This window comes from Macaca thibetana, chromosome 19, assembly GCF_024542745.1.
Source record: "Macaca thibetana thibetana isolate TM-01 chromosome 19, ASM2454274v1, whole genome shotgun sequence".
Classification (NCBI taxonomy): Eukaryota; Metazoa; Chordata; class Mammalia; order Primates; family Cercopithecidae; genus Macaca; species Macaca thibetana.
In genome coordinates this window covers 47,352,106-47,367,177 of record NC_065596.1, presented here as the reverse complement: position 1 = coordinate 47,367,177, position 15,072 = coordinate 47,352,106, and the positions used below count along the sequence as shown (strand labels likewise).

Below are 15,072 nucleotides of genomic sequence, written 5' to 3'. Positions count from 1 at the left end.
CTCACAATTTCTTTAAGAGATACATTGTAAAACATCACCTTAATAATTATTCTAGAAGAATAAAGCGTGCATACTGTTTTCTTAAATAAATTTTAATAAAATGGTTCCTTCCATGTGCCCAGGATGGGCCTTTGAACAAAATTCTCCATTTTCAGAGGCAATGCCTGACAGGATGACATGGACTTAGGCCTGATATGCAGCCATTCCTGTCTACCATGACCCTGCTGCAGAACAGTATCAGCCCAGGGCCCAAACCTCCTGCTGAAGAGCTGAGTGAGAAAATTGAATATCTAAAGCCTCTTAGCTTTTTCCACTCCACTGCAATGGGTACCAGTGCAGTCCATTTGCCCCTGAGGACATCCACCTGCTGGTCTTTGGCTTCTAAGAGTCAGACCTCACTGGCTTCTCTGAGTCTCAGCTGTTTTCATTCTACTGAGTGATGTACACAGCTAACCTGACAACATTGTGCCCCAAAGCAATGTTTTCTGTGTCCCTCATTATGGAGCTCACTGTCCCTCACCACATGGGTAAGTGCTTCCAGGGTCTCTCAATTCCTCAACACACATTTTAACACAGTTCCTCAGCAAAGGAAGTGATGATAATTTACCTACTTTGATAAAATTCCTGAAAAGATCCCTAGACTGCAAAATTTCAGTCAAAAGAAGACAGAAAATGCTTTCTAATTGCAAAACATTGGCCTCCTTGCTTTTCAAAAAAGTATCCTTGAAAGAGCCAAAATAATTTTGCAAAAATAAATTGCAGAACTTAAACTTCCTTATTTGAAATCTCACAAAACATTACAACTATTAAAAACAGAGGCTCCTGACATAAGAATACAAATAGGGACCAAAGGGATACAATTGAGAGTCCAGAAATAAACCCTCACCCTCATAGTTCATTGCTCTCGCATAAGGGTGTCAAGATAATTTAATGGAGGAACAATCATCCTCTCAAATAACGGTGCAGAAACAACTAGATAACCACATGCAAAACAATAAACTTAGAGAACTATACTTCCAACCATATCAAACAATTATCTAAAAATGGATCAGCGAGTTAATTATAAGATTTATAACCATAAAAACATCTTAGAAAAAGACATAGGGGTAAAACTTAATGACCTCAAATGTGCAATGCATTCTCAAGTATGACCCAAATGCATGAGACACAAAAAGGAAAAACAGATAAACTGGGCTAAAGACGCAAGCCTTTTATGCATCAAAGGATATTATCAAGAAAATAAAAAGACCAAACACAGAATGACACATAACAGTTGCAAATCACTCAGACAATGGTTTCATGCCCAGAATATATAAAGAACTGCTACAACTCAAAAACACAAAGACAAACCACCCAATTTATATAAATGGGCCAAAGGACTCAAATGGACTTTTCTTCAAAGAAGATATGCAAATCATCAAGAGGAACATGAAAAGAAACTCAACATCATTAGTCATTAGGAACACACAAAGTCAAAGCCACAATGAGATACCACATTACACCTATAAATATGGCTACCGTTCTTTCAAAATGTTAAATAACAAGTGAAAGCCTTATGTAGAATTTGGAATCCTCATGCACTGCTGGTGAGATTATAAAAAGGTACAACCACTAGGAGAAAACAGTTGTGCTGCTCCTCAAGAAGATAATCATAGAATTCTCATACAGAATAACATCCATTCCTAGGTATATACCCAAAGAATTGAATCCAGGGACTCAAACAGGTACTTACCTAGGATGTTGATTGCAGCATTATTCACAAAAGATAAAATATGAAAACAATCCAAGTGTTCATCAACACATGAATAAACAGATGTGGTCACACATACAACTGAATGTTAATCTGCCATAAAGAGGAATGAAGCTCTGACATCCGCTGGAACATGCATGGACTTTGGAAACCTTATGCTAAGTGACATGTCAGAAACAAAATAGCATATATGTATAATTCCATTTATATGAAACATCAAGAATAGGCAAATTCATAGAGACAGAGTAGAGATGATCAAGGTCTAGGGTGGAAAATACAGGGAGTTATTATTGTTTCAAAGATACAAAGTTTCAGTTTAAAATGATAAAAATTTTCTCAGAAAAATAGTGGTGATGGTAACTGAACACTGTGTATGTGGCTAATTCCACCTGATTACACATTTTGAAATGGTTAGTATAGCACATTATTCACAGAACTGTGAAAAATTGATTTCCATTATTTAATTCACCCAGGCTAAGGTGTTTGTTACGGCAGCTGAAGCCCATGAATACATCATCTGAACCAGTGTTTTCAATGACATATATCACTCTTTCAATCAAGTTAGCTGGAAGCTCCTGTGCCCAGAAGAAGCAGAGGTTCCAAAACAAGAGCTCCAGCAAGGGTTCAACCAGCACAGGTCCCATAGGGCAGCCTTGATGTCAGGCCCTGGATGGCACGTGAGGCTATAGTGATACAACCACAACGTGAAAGTGTAAGTGTTTTTACTACTTACAGACACTGGGGAGCACTCGGCACACCTGGAGACCACAGATACCGAGATCAGTGAGCCCAGGCAGGGAGGAGAGAAGAGACCGGTAAGCCAATGTCTTTAGTAAGTTCAGGTGTTATCTGACAGGTTTCCAGCAGGGAGTTTTAATGGATGTGTTTAAAGCAAGCAGCAAACACTGGGACCAGGAGATCATGCTGTGACTGAGAAGCGGTCACTTTAAATGTGAGGGCAAATATCGGATTTATCAGTTTAAAGAAAGCAGCTGGAGAGAGGGGAGCCCAGCACACCAAGCAGAAGATATGACTCTAAGATTTTATCTCTGGTCAACAACTGGACCCACTTGAACCAGATACAGTATGGAAAAGTACCATGGTGACCCAGGCCTGCCTCTGATGTGAGGCAAATAAACATACACCTTAAAAAATGAATGCCAAGGCAACATGACACTATGAGCACTCATGACATTCATGGACACCAGCAGGGTGTGATACCATGCCCTGGAGTCAGAATCCTGGGTTCTGGTCCCTGGGAATGAGAAAATGAAAATGACTTGTCCCTAATCCCCTGGCTTTGATGCTCCTGCCCTGGTGGACACCAAAGATGGTCAAGAAGAAATGAGAAACCCTGAGCCCCAGCTCAGCCACCAGACCCCAGGGAGCAATAGAGTGACTGAGAACTGTCTCTTTGATCATGGGACTCACAGCCCCTACTGAGCAACCAGCACAGGCCTCTCCTCCCAAGAGGCATGAGAGATTCACCCTGCACACCTCCAGGAAGGACACTTTCCTCTGGGACACCCAGGTCCTGAATGTCCATCCTTGGAAGCTGCAGCCAAGCTAGACACAATTAGAGAAAGGAAAGGTCCCTCTCACCAGGCGACACACAGCTCACCCACAGCACAATGGGGTGTACCTGTGACAGGAACCTGGTGCAGCTCCAGCCTCCTGCACTGAAGGGGAGAGCCAGATGGGGATGAAAGAGGGCAAAGGGCATGAATGTGCACCTCAAACCAGAGCCATTGGGACAGCAGGAGGCTGAGACCCAGGACTGTGCTTGCCCAACCTACAGGGTATGTGTGTGACTGTGTGTGTCTCTTTTGTGTGTGTGTTTGTGTTTCTGGACATAGTGTGCATTGAGGCTTGGTGACAGAATCACTGCTGAAAAAGACAAAGGCCTCCACTATTCCCAGGGACCTGAGACACAGACAAAAGGAAAAAGAGAAGGAGGGACAAGGAGGCAGGACTGAGAGGGGAGGGGACAGAGAGGTGTCCTGGGCTCAGACTCCACCCATGAGCCAGAGAAGTGCTCCTGTCCCGGGAAGAGGCCCAGCAAAGAAGGAGGAAGGACAGCACAGCTGACAGCTGTGCTAGGAAAGATTCTGGATCCCAGGCTCATCTCCACACAGGAGAACACACAGGTAGCACAGGCCATGGGGCCCCTCTCAGCCCCTCGCTGCACACTGCATATCACCTGGAAGGAGCTCCTGCTCACAGGTGAGGAGAGAACTTCCTCGGAGAGGACAGGAGGAGGAAGCAGAATGATTGGATGGATTTTCCTGGAGAGGATGGGGTTCTAAGAAATAACAGAAGAAAGTACTTTGGGAGGCTGAGGTGGGTGGATCATGAAGTCAGGAGTTCAAGACCAGTCTGGTCAACACAGTGAAGCCCCGTCTCTACTAAAAATACAAAAAATTAACCAGGTGTGGTGATGTGCTCCTGTAATCCTAGCTACTTGGAAGGCTGAGGCAGGAGATTTACATGAACCTGGGAGGCAGAGGTTGCAGTGAGCCAAAATCATGACACTTCACAACAGACTAGGTGACAGTATGAGACTGTCTCAAAAAAAAAAAAAAAAAAAAAAAAAAAAAAGAAAAGAAAGGAAAGGAAAAGAAGAAACAAAAACAGAAAAGAAGGCTCTGTTGGAGCCTGGATAGGGGGAAATACACCAGAGAGGGACAGGGGTCAAAACAGGAAAATCACATTGAACCGGAATTGGTAAGAGGTAGGAAAATCCCAAGTGTTCTGTTTTCCTGGTTAATCAACACTGGACACCACATTTTGAAAAATGATAATAATAACGATTATCAGATGACACTTCAAATGAAAATATAAGCATTGCATGAAACACTGTCCTCAGCAAAAAAACCTCAACAATTGGTGAAAGAAAAAAAACATCCCAGGCATGGAGGGACCTGGGAACTTTCGCATCTACAGGAGTCTGAAGCCTGTTCCAGGCACTGGGGTGCAACCAAGATCCTAAAAGTCCCTGTCTTCAGGGAGCTCACGCTGTCATGGGAAGGAAGACAGACATGCAAAGAGATCTAGAATGTGAGGTCAGGTGTTGACAAGAGCTCCGGAGGGAGAAGAGCAGGGAAAGGTCAGAAGTAGGAGACCCAGGGTCTCTGAAGGAGGTGTCAGGAAAGAAATCTAAAGATGCCCTGATGTGAGAAGGACCTGAGGGTGGTGTGGAGGGAGGCATGAAGATCCCTGGGGAAGAGGATTCCAAACAGAAATATGACAAGGTAAGAAGGGTTGAAGAAATGGGGGTCATGCTGCTGACCTTGACCCAGTAGGACAGTAGTTCACACACACACACACACACAAAAGGGGTGTATGTGTGTGTCCTACTGTCATACTGGGGTGCTGTGTGTGTTTGTATGTGTGTGTGTGTCTTCAAGACTGATGATTGAAGAGAGCTTCTCAGGACCCACAGTCCCATTTTTCACCCCCATACATACGTCGCAATATTGACTGATGCTCTCTCCACGTCCTAGCATCACTTTTAATCTTCTGGAACACACCCACCACTGCCCAAGTCACGATTGAAGCACAGCCAACCAAAGTTTCCGAGGGGAAGGATGTTCTTCTACTTGTCCAGAATTTGCCCCAGAATCTTATCGCCTACATCTGGTACAAAGGGCAAAAAACGGACTTCCGCCATTACATTACATCATATGTAATAGATGCTGAAACAATTATAGTTGGGCCTGCATACAGTGGACGAGAAACAGTATATTCCAATGCATCCCTGCTGATCCAGAATGTCACCCAGAAGGACACAGGATCCTACACCATACAAATGATAAAGCAAGGTGATAAGACTAAAGGAGTAATTGGACATTTCACCTTATACCGTGAGTGATTCCACATGATCCCTGGGTGTTGGGGGTTGGGAGTCCGTTCTACTTTACACCAACAGGATGGTCAGGCCTAGACGGTGCCTGTGTCCCTCTCTGCATTATGTCGCATGTTGGTGTTTTGGCATTTAGTGGAGGACACACACAGAGGAGACAAACTATAACAGATCAGAATTCCTTTCCTGCCTCCAGACCCTGCAGACACTTGCTGCACAGGAAGGACAGTCTGAAGGGAGGGTGCTCAGCAAGAGATGAATCTCAGCCAAGCACCTCATGCCCTCTTCATAAACTAGATCCTGAGAAAGACCCTGGAGAACTGAGTAGGGCTTTGCCTAAGAGGCCCCCAGAGATGCTCTCAGAAAAGCTCAGCCCTGGAGGCCTCAACCCCAGACCCGTCCCTAAATCCTTACTCCAGATAAAGCTGAGGAGGCTGTACCAAGGCTGGGTTGTGGCAGGGCTTACTGGGACCAAGGATTCACCAGGCGTCTGAGGACTGTGTCTCCAGGAGCTGCTCACTGCCAGGGCTCAGCCCTCAGATCCTCATCTGGGCAGGACAGAGCTTTCTTCACCTGACACTCAGAGTGGAGAGGACAGAAAGACAAGCTTTATAGGCCATCAGCCAACTGCTTTGCGAGTCTAATGTCCCCAGAAGCAGAAACAGAAGACAGAAAATGTACCTGGCAGCAGCTTATCCACAGGGATCTGACCTAAAGGTGCTCTCTCATGGAAGTGAGTAATAATAAATGCTGTTTGTGTGAACACCTCCACTGCACCAAGCATTAGGTCAGGTGACTGTGAAGAATTTACAATTTATTCACAGATAGCATGAAAACCCACAGTCCATTTGCAATTTACCTTATTTGACTGAGAGAAAACTGAGACACAGGAAGGCACAGTCACTGAATGAGAGTCACACAAACACAAAAGGCAGATCAGGGTCACATGAGGTCTGTCTGTAGCCACAGGCCCATCCTCTCCTCCACCAGAAGTGAGGGCTTTTTGGGTTCCAAGGACCCCATAGTCATTCATTGGCTCAAATCCTCTCTTCTTAGGCGTCCAAACATCAGAGGAGTGAGAGCAAATGGTCAGCTGATTAGTCTGTTCTCCAGAACTAAATCACCTGCCTCAACTGTCAGAGTCAGTGCAAAAAATGTCCGGGTCTCCCACTCAGATCTTAACCCCTATCACTGAACCTGAAATCCTGTGTTTCCCAAAGTGTCCATGTCACTGCCATGACAGGATAAAAGAGAGGACCTTGTTTTCATTCCCCACTCACACCCCGCACCAGCACAGGCCCAGTGAGAGACACACACTCAGGAGCTCTCACATAACAAATGAAGGAATTGAATGAAGAAATGAATGATCCATAACTTCTTTAGACTGGATCTTGGATGCAGGATCCTAGGAGGTCTAGCCACACCTGTCCCTTGTCATTCAGAGGCTGACACCCATGTTTCATCCCCCACTAACTCTTGCCCCTAAAGCCAACCCATCTCATGTAACTCTGAAGCCCTTTGGTCACTGGAGGGTTTTCAGGCCTGATCCTGGCCTGTGGAACTGGGGACACCTGGTCCCTGGGGTCTCTGAAGTCACTGTAGGCCCCACTGTTCACTGCCATGCTGTCTCTGCCTCTCTCTGCTTCTCTGTGTCCCTCATCTTCCTCCCACTTCATTCTACCTGGCAAGCCCTGTCCTGCACAGCTTCTTCCTCCACCCCTAGGCCTTCCCCAGACACTCCCTCTAACTAGGTGAATTGTTCTGTTCCCTTCCTGCTAACACTGTGGCCTGGCCCACCTCCCAGGAAACAGGAAAGGCACAGAAATCACCTGGAGTTGCCACTCCTGCCAAGTTTCATCTTGAGCCAATGTCCCCAGGTCACTAAGAGAATAAGCTTCCACTGTATCCCCATTCAGGGCTCTGTCCTTTTGTGAGGCTGTTCTGTGGACAAGACCATGGGACAGGGATAGTCAGCTCCTCCATCCACTCTTATAATTTCCAGACAAGTTCTTCTGGCCTCCTGCACAAACAAAACCAATTTATCCAGATAGTGATTTGCAGTAAAGAAATATTTTAATGACTCCAAGTGTGCCAAACAGGAGGATGGAGGTTTATTATTACTTAAATCAGACTCCCTAGTGGATCAGGGGTTAGAGATTTTCAAGGATAGTTTCAGGGGCACAGGACTAAAAAATGGGTACTGCTGACTGTTTGGGGATGGAATCATGAGGGCGGAGGGAAATGATCTGTTTGTGCTTGAATCCACCTCTAGGTGGGGACCATGTGACTGGCTGAGCCATTAGTCATGGGTATGGATGAGGTCAGCGGGTTTCCAGAATGCAAAGAATGAGAAACATCTCAAAAGACCAATCTCAGGTTCTACAATAGTGATGTTATCTATAGGAGCAAATAGATACAAATTTTGTAAACTCTGGGCAAATGACATTTGAGCAGTAAGGGATTATAGAAACTGTGCCTCCATTTTAGCAGAATTCAGTTCCCTCCTACAATCTTATTCTCATGGTCTTTCACCAGTTTTACAAAGGCAAACCCTGGGCAAAAGAAGGGTATTAGTGTTATGGAGGAACTATTATCATTCTTGCTTCAAAGTTAAACCATAAATTAAATTCCTCCCATGGTTAGCCTGGCCTATGTCCAGGAATGAGTGAGGACAGCCAGCCTGAGACTCGATGCCAGATGGAGTCAGCCATGCTAGTTTGCTGTCACTGTTGTAATCTTTGCACTGACTGACCAGGGTGTCAGAGGCTGGACAGGTCTGCAGTCTCCAAAGCCCATGGGCTGATTTCACCCATTTCACTCACGACTCCATCCACAACCTACTATGGAGCTCACATTCTCCAGCCACTTCCTAGAGACTTCTGGTTTCCTGTCAGCCATATAACAGGCTTGAAATTTGTCACTCGGTTCTAACAGTAAGTAAACAACGGAAAACTCAAAAGTCAACAACTCGTTAAAATCCCTCAGAGATGGCCGGCACAGTGGCTAACAACTGTAATCCCAGCACTTTGGGAAGCCAAGGTGAGCGGATCACGAGGTCAGGAGATCGATACCATCCTGGCAAACACAGTGAAACGCCATCTCTACTAAAAATACAAACAAATTAGCCAGGTGTGGTGGCGGGCGCCTGTAGTCCTAGCTACTAAGGAGGCTGAGGCAGGAGAATGGCATGAACCCGGGAGGTGGAGCTTGCAGTGAGCCAAGATCTTGCCACTGCATTGCAGCCTGGACAACAGAGTGAGACTCCATCTCAGAAAAAAAAGGAAAACGAAAAACTTGCTGTTAGAAAAATGAAGAATGTTTTTGATGCCTAGTGGTAGAATGCACACAGCTGAGAAAAGAATCCCTAACTTGAGGATTTGTCAATAGAAACTTCCAAAACTGAAAAAGGAAAGTTCAAAAGGAGTGGGGGAAAAAATGGAACAATATATCCCACTTCATATTTAACATTTTGTATTGACAATAGCAATTTTTAAATTTTGTAGTTGTGGTACAACCTCCAAGGCTGTAACTTACACATAATGGGAATACTGGTGGTTTCCGGGACCTGTTGGGGGTAGCCAGGGGGTGCTATCTGATGGTTTTACAGCCTGTGCCACATACGATTGTTTCCTCCTGATGATGCCATTTTCATAAGTTGGGGTTCTTTGTGTGGGGGACACATGAGCCACTGGCATCTCACTTAGACTCTTCCTGATTCACACAAACTTAAACTCTAGTTGTATTTCCTGAGGTTAAGAGAAAATGAAGAAAGCATTTCACATACCTGTTTTGGGCTCTTCCCCATTTTTCCTAACTCTGCACAGAAATTAGAAACAGGGATTTTTTACTGTATTTACTAACATAACACATATCACTTCTTTTAATTCGGCATCATTCCTCCCTTTATGTAATTGACACACTGACCAGTTCTGTCTCTTTAACGGGACTCTCTCTACTTAAGGAGTTGCTAATTTCAAATCACTTTTGGCATCTTTCTTTGAGCATAATGTGATCCTGTTGGAATTCACCCCACACCTAAACCTTAATTTGGTATCAAGATAAATACTACTAATAGCAATCGATCTTAGATGTTTGGACCATCAGTAAAAATTTCCACTTATGACAACATTTTAATGTTTCCTCCAAATCTTTTTTTGTTTCGTTACTAGAGTCACAACATAACATGAGGTCTAAACTCTTGACAACTTTTTATGGGAAAATTACAGTACTACAAATTGAGCATCCCAAATCCAGAAATCCAAAATCTGAAATGCTCCAGAATCCAACACTTCTGACCACTGATGTGATGCTAAAAAGAAGTGCTCACAGGAGCATTTTAGATTTAAAATTTTTCACATTTGGGATGCTAACCCAGTACATCTACCATAAATATTCCAAAATAAATAAAAAAGTTAGAATCCAAAAACCTTGGTTTTAAGCTTTCTGCATAAGGAACACTTTATCTGTATGAACTATAGGCATGAAACTGTACAGGAAATCTCTAGAACCTCCTCATCCTGTATAACTGAACAGCACAGCCATGGAACAATGCCCTATTCCCCTGACCACATCTCCTGGAAACTACTATTCTACTCTATGATTCACTCTGGAATTCACTGAGATAAGGTACATAGAGTAGTCTGACTCCTAGAATTAGAGAGTAGAATGTCTAATGAGAGAAAGTATCTGCAAGACTTCTTCCCACATATTGCTCTAATAGCCACCAAACACATATGGTCCATGAGGGCCAGACTTCTGTCATCAGTTCATGTCCGCCCTTTCCACCAGTCAGTTCTGCGTTTGCAAACATCTACATGTATTTCTAGAAAGATATACATGGTCCTCACCTGTCCTCTACAGTGGGTAGGGAATATCATTGATGCAGAACAGCGAACATGGTCTTGGTCCAAAGCTATCAGCTCTTGCCTGTCCCCTTCACTCTTTGTAGGTTATTCCTTGGACTGTGCTCTATCTTTAGTGGTCACTGGCTCAAGTCACTTACTATGAGACAGCTGGGAAAACCGCCCCACCTTGTGGCTCCACTGCCTGGTGACTGAACTGACCTCCAGGCTTGACTCTGGTCTCCCCTGTGTTATTTCTGCTCAAGTACCCAGTCCCAGGCCAGGCTTCCCAGTACCCAAAGGGTTTAAGGACAATGGGAACTTTCATCATCCATCTCTAAGATCCCCTTGGAAAGGGAAGCTGCAGAGAAAACATACCTTGGGGGCAAAGTAAGACTGAAACTAAGAAGATTCCAGCAATGCATGCTCCAGGTGAGGACCGCAAGGTGGGCCAGGCAGGCAGTTGGAGAGGGAGGGACTCAGAGAGGCACCTGGGGCTGTGACTGCTGGTCCCATGTTTTTCCATGACTCAATGCTGCTACTCAATTCACACTTGAGAAAGTCTGTGCTTCTTCCACATACAGAAGGCAGCCTCACAATCCCTGAACCCTCAGATTGCCATGCATCTGTCTTGTAACACACACATCTGCCATGGGCTTTTTAGGACTTGAGTGGGCTGAGAAGTGGGAAAGACCATCTCTGATTGAAAAATGTCTTAGGAGGAATCAAAGGTGCCACACAGGGCAATCTTCTCTCTGTTATCTGCACAGTGGAGACTCCCAAGCCCTACATCTCCAGCAGCAACTTAAACCCCAGAGAGGCCGTGGAGACTGTGATCTTATCCTGTGATCCTGACACTCAGGATGTAAGCTACCTGTGGTGGATAAACGGTCAGAGCCTCCCTATCAGTCGCAAGTGGCAGCTGTCTGGAAACAACAGGACCCTCGTTCTATTTGGTGTCACAAAGGATACTGCAGGACCCTATGAATGTGAAATGAAGAACCCAGTGAGTTCCAGCCGCAGTGACCCAGTCACCCTGAATCTCCTTTGTGAGTATCTTCTGTTCCTCTGTGAGCCAGGCTGCCATCCCAAATACACATGGCCAGAGGCCAGGCCTCTCACTCCCTCTCAGGTCCAAGAACAGAGACCTTTAAACCTAGACATCAAAGCTGGCCATGATGACTAAGAGTAGGCTTAGGCTTGATCGACAATGGGAGAGAAGAGGCTGCTCCTGTCATGGGAGATTCAGGGTCCACAGGTTATGATGGGAGAAACAGGTGAATGTCTCAAGCTCCAGATCAGTGAACACAGCAGGGATTTGGCTGGGACTTCAGTGTAGTGACTTAGTTCACAGGGTCACCGTGGCTCCTCCACAGGCCAGGATTTTCCCTTCCCTCTGACAACATCAGCTGTGACTTTATTTTCTGCTCAAGATGGCCTAGATACCCCCACCATTTCTTCTTCATACACCTATTACTATCCAGTGGAAGTCCCCAAGCTCTCCTGCCTCACAGACTCTCACCCACTGGCAGAGCAATCTTGGCTGATTGATGGGAAGTTCCAGCAATCAGCAAAAGTGTTCTTTATCCCCCACATCACTAAAACATATAGAATGGCCTATGTCTGTTTCATCCATAACTCAGCTACTGATGGAACAATCTCATCATTAAGAATATCATAGTTCCTGGTAAGTGGATCCAGGGAGCATTGGCCATATGTTTTCCCGTGAAGTCTATCTGGCTATCAAGGAAGAACCACCTGCCCTCTGCAGAGGGAGAAGGAAATAAAAAACCCAGGACAGGGAATATGTTTCTGCTCCAAAACGACCAGCTTTTGCCTGTCCCCTTCACTCTTTCTAGATCATTCCTTACATTCTGTTCTATCTTTGGAGGTCACTGGCTCAAGTAAGTCATCATGAAACACCTGCAAAAAACTACCCCACCTTGTACCTCCACTGCCTCAGGACTGAACTGACCTCCAGGTTTGACTCTGGTCTCCCATGTCTTATTTCTGCTGAAACATTCAGTCCCAGGCCAGGCTGTTCAGTATCTTAGGGTTTCAGGACAATGGGAAGTCCCGTTATTACTCATCTCTAGAATGTCCTTGGAAATGGAAGCTGCAGAGAAATCACATCTAGGGGGGCAAAGTAGGATGGAATTTGGAAGGGACCCAGCAGTTGCACATTCCAGGTAAGGAATCCAAGGTGAGCCAGCCAGTCAGTGGATTAGAGAGGGACTGGGAGGTGTACCAGGGCCTGTGACTCCCACTGACATGTTTGTCCATGACCCAACACTGCTGCTAAATTCACACTTCAGAAAGTCTGTGCTTCCCTAAGACAGAGCAGGCAGCCTCATAGTCTTTGAGTCCTTAGATCATCATACATCTGTCTTGTGACACACGCACCCGCTATTGACTTTCAAGGACTCTGGTGGGCTGAGAGGTGGGAGATGCCAACTCTGATTGAAGGATGTCTGTGGAGGAATCAAAGGTGCCACACAGGACAATCTTCTCTCTGTTATCCACCCAGCGGAGTTGCCCAAGCCCTACATCACCAGCAATTATTTCAACCCCATGGAGAACAAGAATGATGTATCCTTAACTTGTGTACCTAAGACTCAGGGCTACACCTACGTGTGGTGCGTAAATGGTCAGAGCCTCCCGATCAGTCCCAGGCTAAAGCAACCCGGTAAAAACAGGATCCTCATTCTAGCCAATGTCACAAGAAATGACACAGGACCCTATGAATGTGAAATACGGGACCGAGTTGGTAGCATCTGCAGTGACCCAGTCATCCTGGATGTCCTTTTTATCTGGTTCCTCTGTGGACCAGGCCACCAGCAAAAATCCAAGCCACCAGAGGCCAGGCATCTCAGTCTCTCTCAGGTTCAAATACAGATACTTTTATTTCTGGACGCCAGGCCTGGTCATGACTCCCTGCCCTGGGAAAACTTGGCTAGGCACAGCCTTAAGCAAGAATATAAAGGGAGGGGCTGCTCTTGTCATGGGAGACTTGGGGTCTACAGCCTGTGATGGGAGAAACACGTGAATACCTCATGCCTCTGTTCAGTGAAGACAGAAGGGGTTTGGCTGGGCCTTGAGGGTGTGTCTTGGCTCAGAGGGACACTGTGTCCCTTTGAGAGACCAGGCGCATCCCCTTCCCTTGGACGACATCACCTGTGGTTTTATTCTCTTTACTCCAGATGGTCCAGACTTCCCCAGGATTTTCCCTTCATTCATGGATTACCGTTCAGGAGATAACCTCTACTTGTCCTGCCTCGCGAACTCTAACCCACCGGCAGAGTATTCTTGGACGATTAATGGGAAGTTTGTGCAATCAGGACAAGAGCTCTTTATCCCCCAAATTAGTACAAAGCATAACGGGATCTATGGTTGCTCTGCTCGTAACTCAGCCACTGGCAGGGAATGTTCCACATTCAAGATGGTCATAGTCTCTGGTAAGTGGATCCCGGCATCATTGGCAATAGGGTTTTAGGTGGAGTCTATCTGGCTTTCAGAGAAGAGTCAGGAAAACATTTTTATTCCCAGCCTGTGTCCCATGGGGAGAAGCAAATCCTAAATTCTCCTTCTGAACCCTCTCAATTTCTCTCTACAGACTTTCTTCTTGTTTCTCTGTTTTCTCATGGCTGACCTTGTGTCCAGTCTGAGAAGGGTAGGGAGGGGGCTTTGTCAGTCCTGAGCCCTATGTGGTGGAAGAGGCTTCATAGAGGGACAAGAAGGAGAGTCCTCAAGATCAAGTTGCTTCTCCCTGTCTCCAACACATCCCTTTCTGCCACATCTTTGTTTTCTTTTACTTACTCCATGTGCTACAAAGAACATCTGAGGCTTTGAAACAAGCTCACATTTTTCCCCCAAATAAGAGGAGGAAGCCCCTTGGATGAGAGAGGAGCAGCTCAGATTGCTGCATCCTCTGCTCCAGGCTTCTCCAGTGACTGGCCCTTCCTGACTCCACTGGGGTGGGTCCCACTGGGGTGGGAACAGCATGTATGGAGAAAGACCCCTGATGGCCTGTCCTGAATTCGGCTAAATTTAGCTGCCGGTTGCAATGAAGCCTAGGCTGCAGGGAAATAAGAAGAGAGGGAGCCTCGGGGCAGACTCTGGAGTTGTATCCTGGCTCTGAAGTCACCAGCCACATAAGGCTGTGGGACAGCACGTGGGACACAGCACAGAGGACAATGAGTGATGCACACTTGGAGAAATAGGGAGATTCACCTCTGGGGCTCTGCATGGCAGGAAAGGGGCCATGCCAGAAAGTGTATATTTATAGAGTATAAGACTACCAGAACACTTATATATATCTATTATAAGACTTATCATTAACTATTTCTAAGTGTGCAATTTAGTGTTGTGTAACCATCACACTATCCATTTCCAGAACTTTTTCCTTTTACCATATTAAACCTCTGTACCCAATAAACAGTAACCCTCACTCCTTCTCCCCCTAAGTCTTAGCACCCACCATTCTACTTTCTGTCTCTATGTAACTGGCTATTCTATCTTTTATAAATGGAATTATAAAATAATTATCCTTTTGTGTCTGGCTTATTTCAGTTAGCATAATGTCTTCAAGGTTCATCCATTTTGCACGATGTATTGGAATT

At 45.5% G+C, this 15,072-nt stretch overlaps 1 protein-coding gene and 1 pseudogene across 2 annotated transcripts; both read left to right on the top strand.

Moving 5' to 3' along the window:
• Window positions 1-4,956: 4,956 nt before the first annotated feature.
• On the top strand, window positions 4,957-11,741 carry LOC126941720 (pregnancy-specific beta-1-glycoprotein 2-like). Its single transcript, XM_050768380.1, has 3 exons — window positions 4,957-5,001; window positions 5,235-5,613; window positions 11,224-11,741. Exons 1-3 carry the CDS (start codon window positions 4,957-4,959, stop codon window positions 11,637-11,639), a joined length of 840 nt encoding a protein of 279 aa, XP_050624337.1. The 3' UTR covers window positions 11,640-11,741.
• On the top strand, window positions 11,664-14,150 carry LOC126941719 (pregnancy-specific beta-1-glycoprotein 8-like; annotated as a pseudogene). Its single transcript, XR_007721422.1, has 3 exons — window positions 11,664-11,730; window positions 12,981-13,220; window positions 13,654-14,150. The product of XR_007721422.1 is annotated as a pregnancy-specific beta-1-glycoprotein 8-like (transcript).
• The last annotated feature ends 922 nt before the right edge of the window (window positions 14,151-15,072 follow it).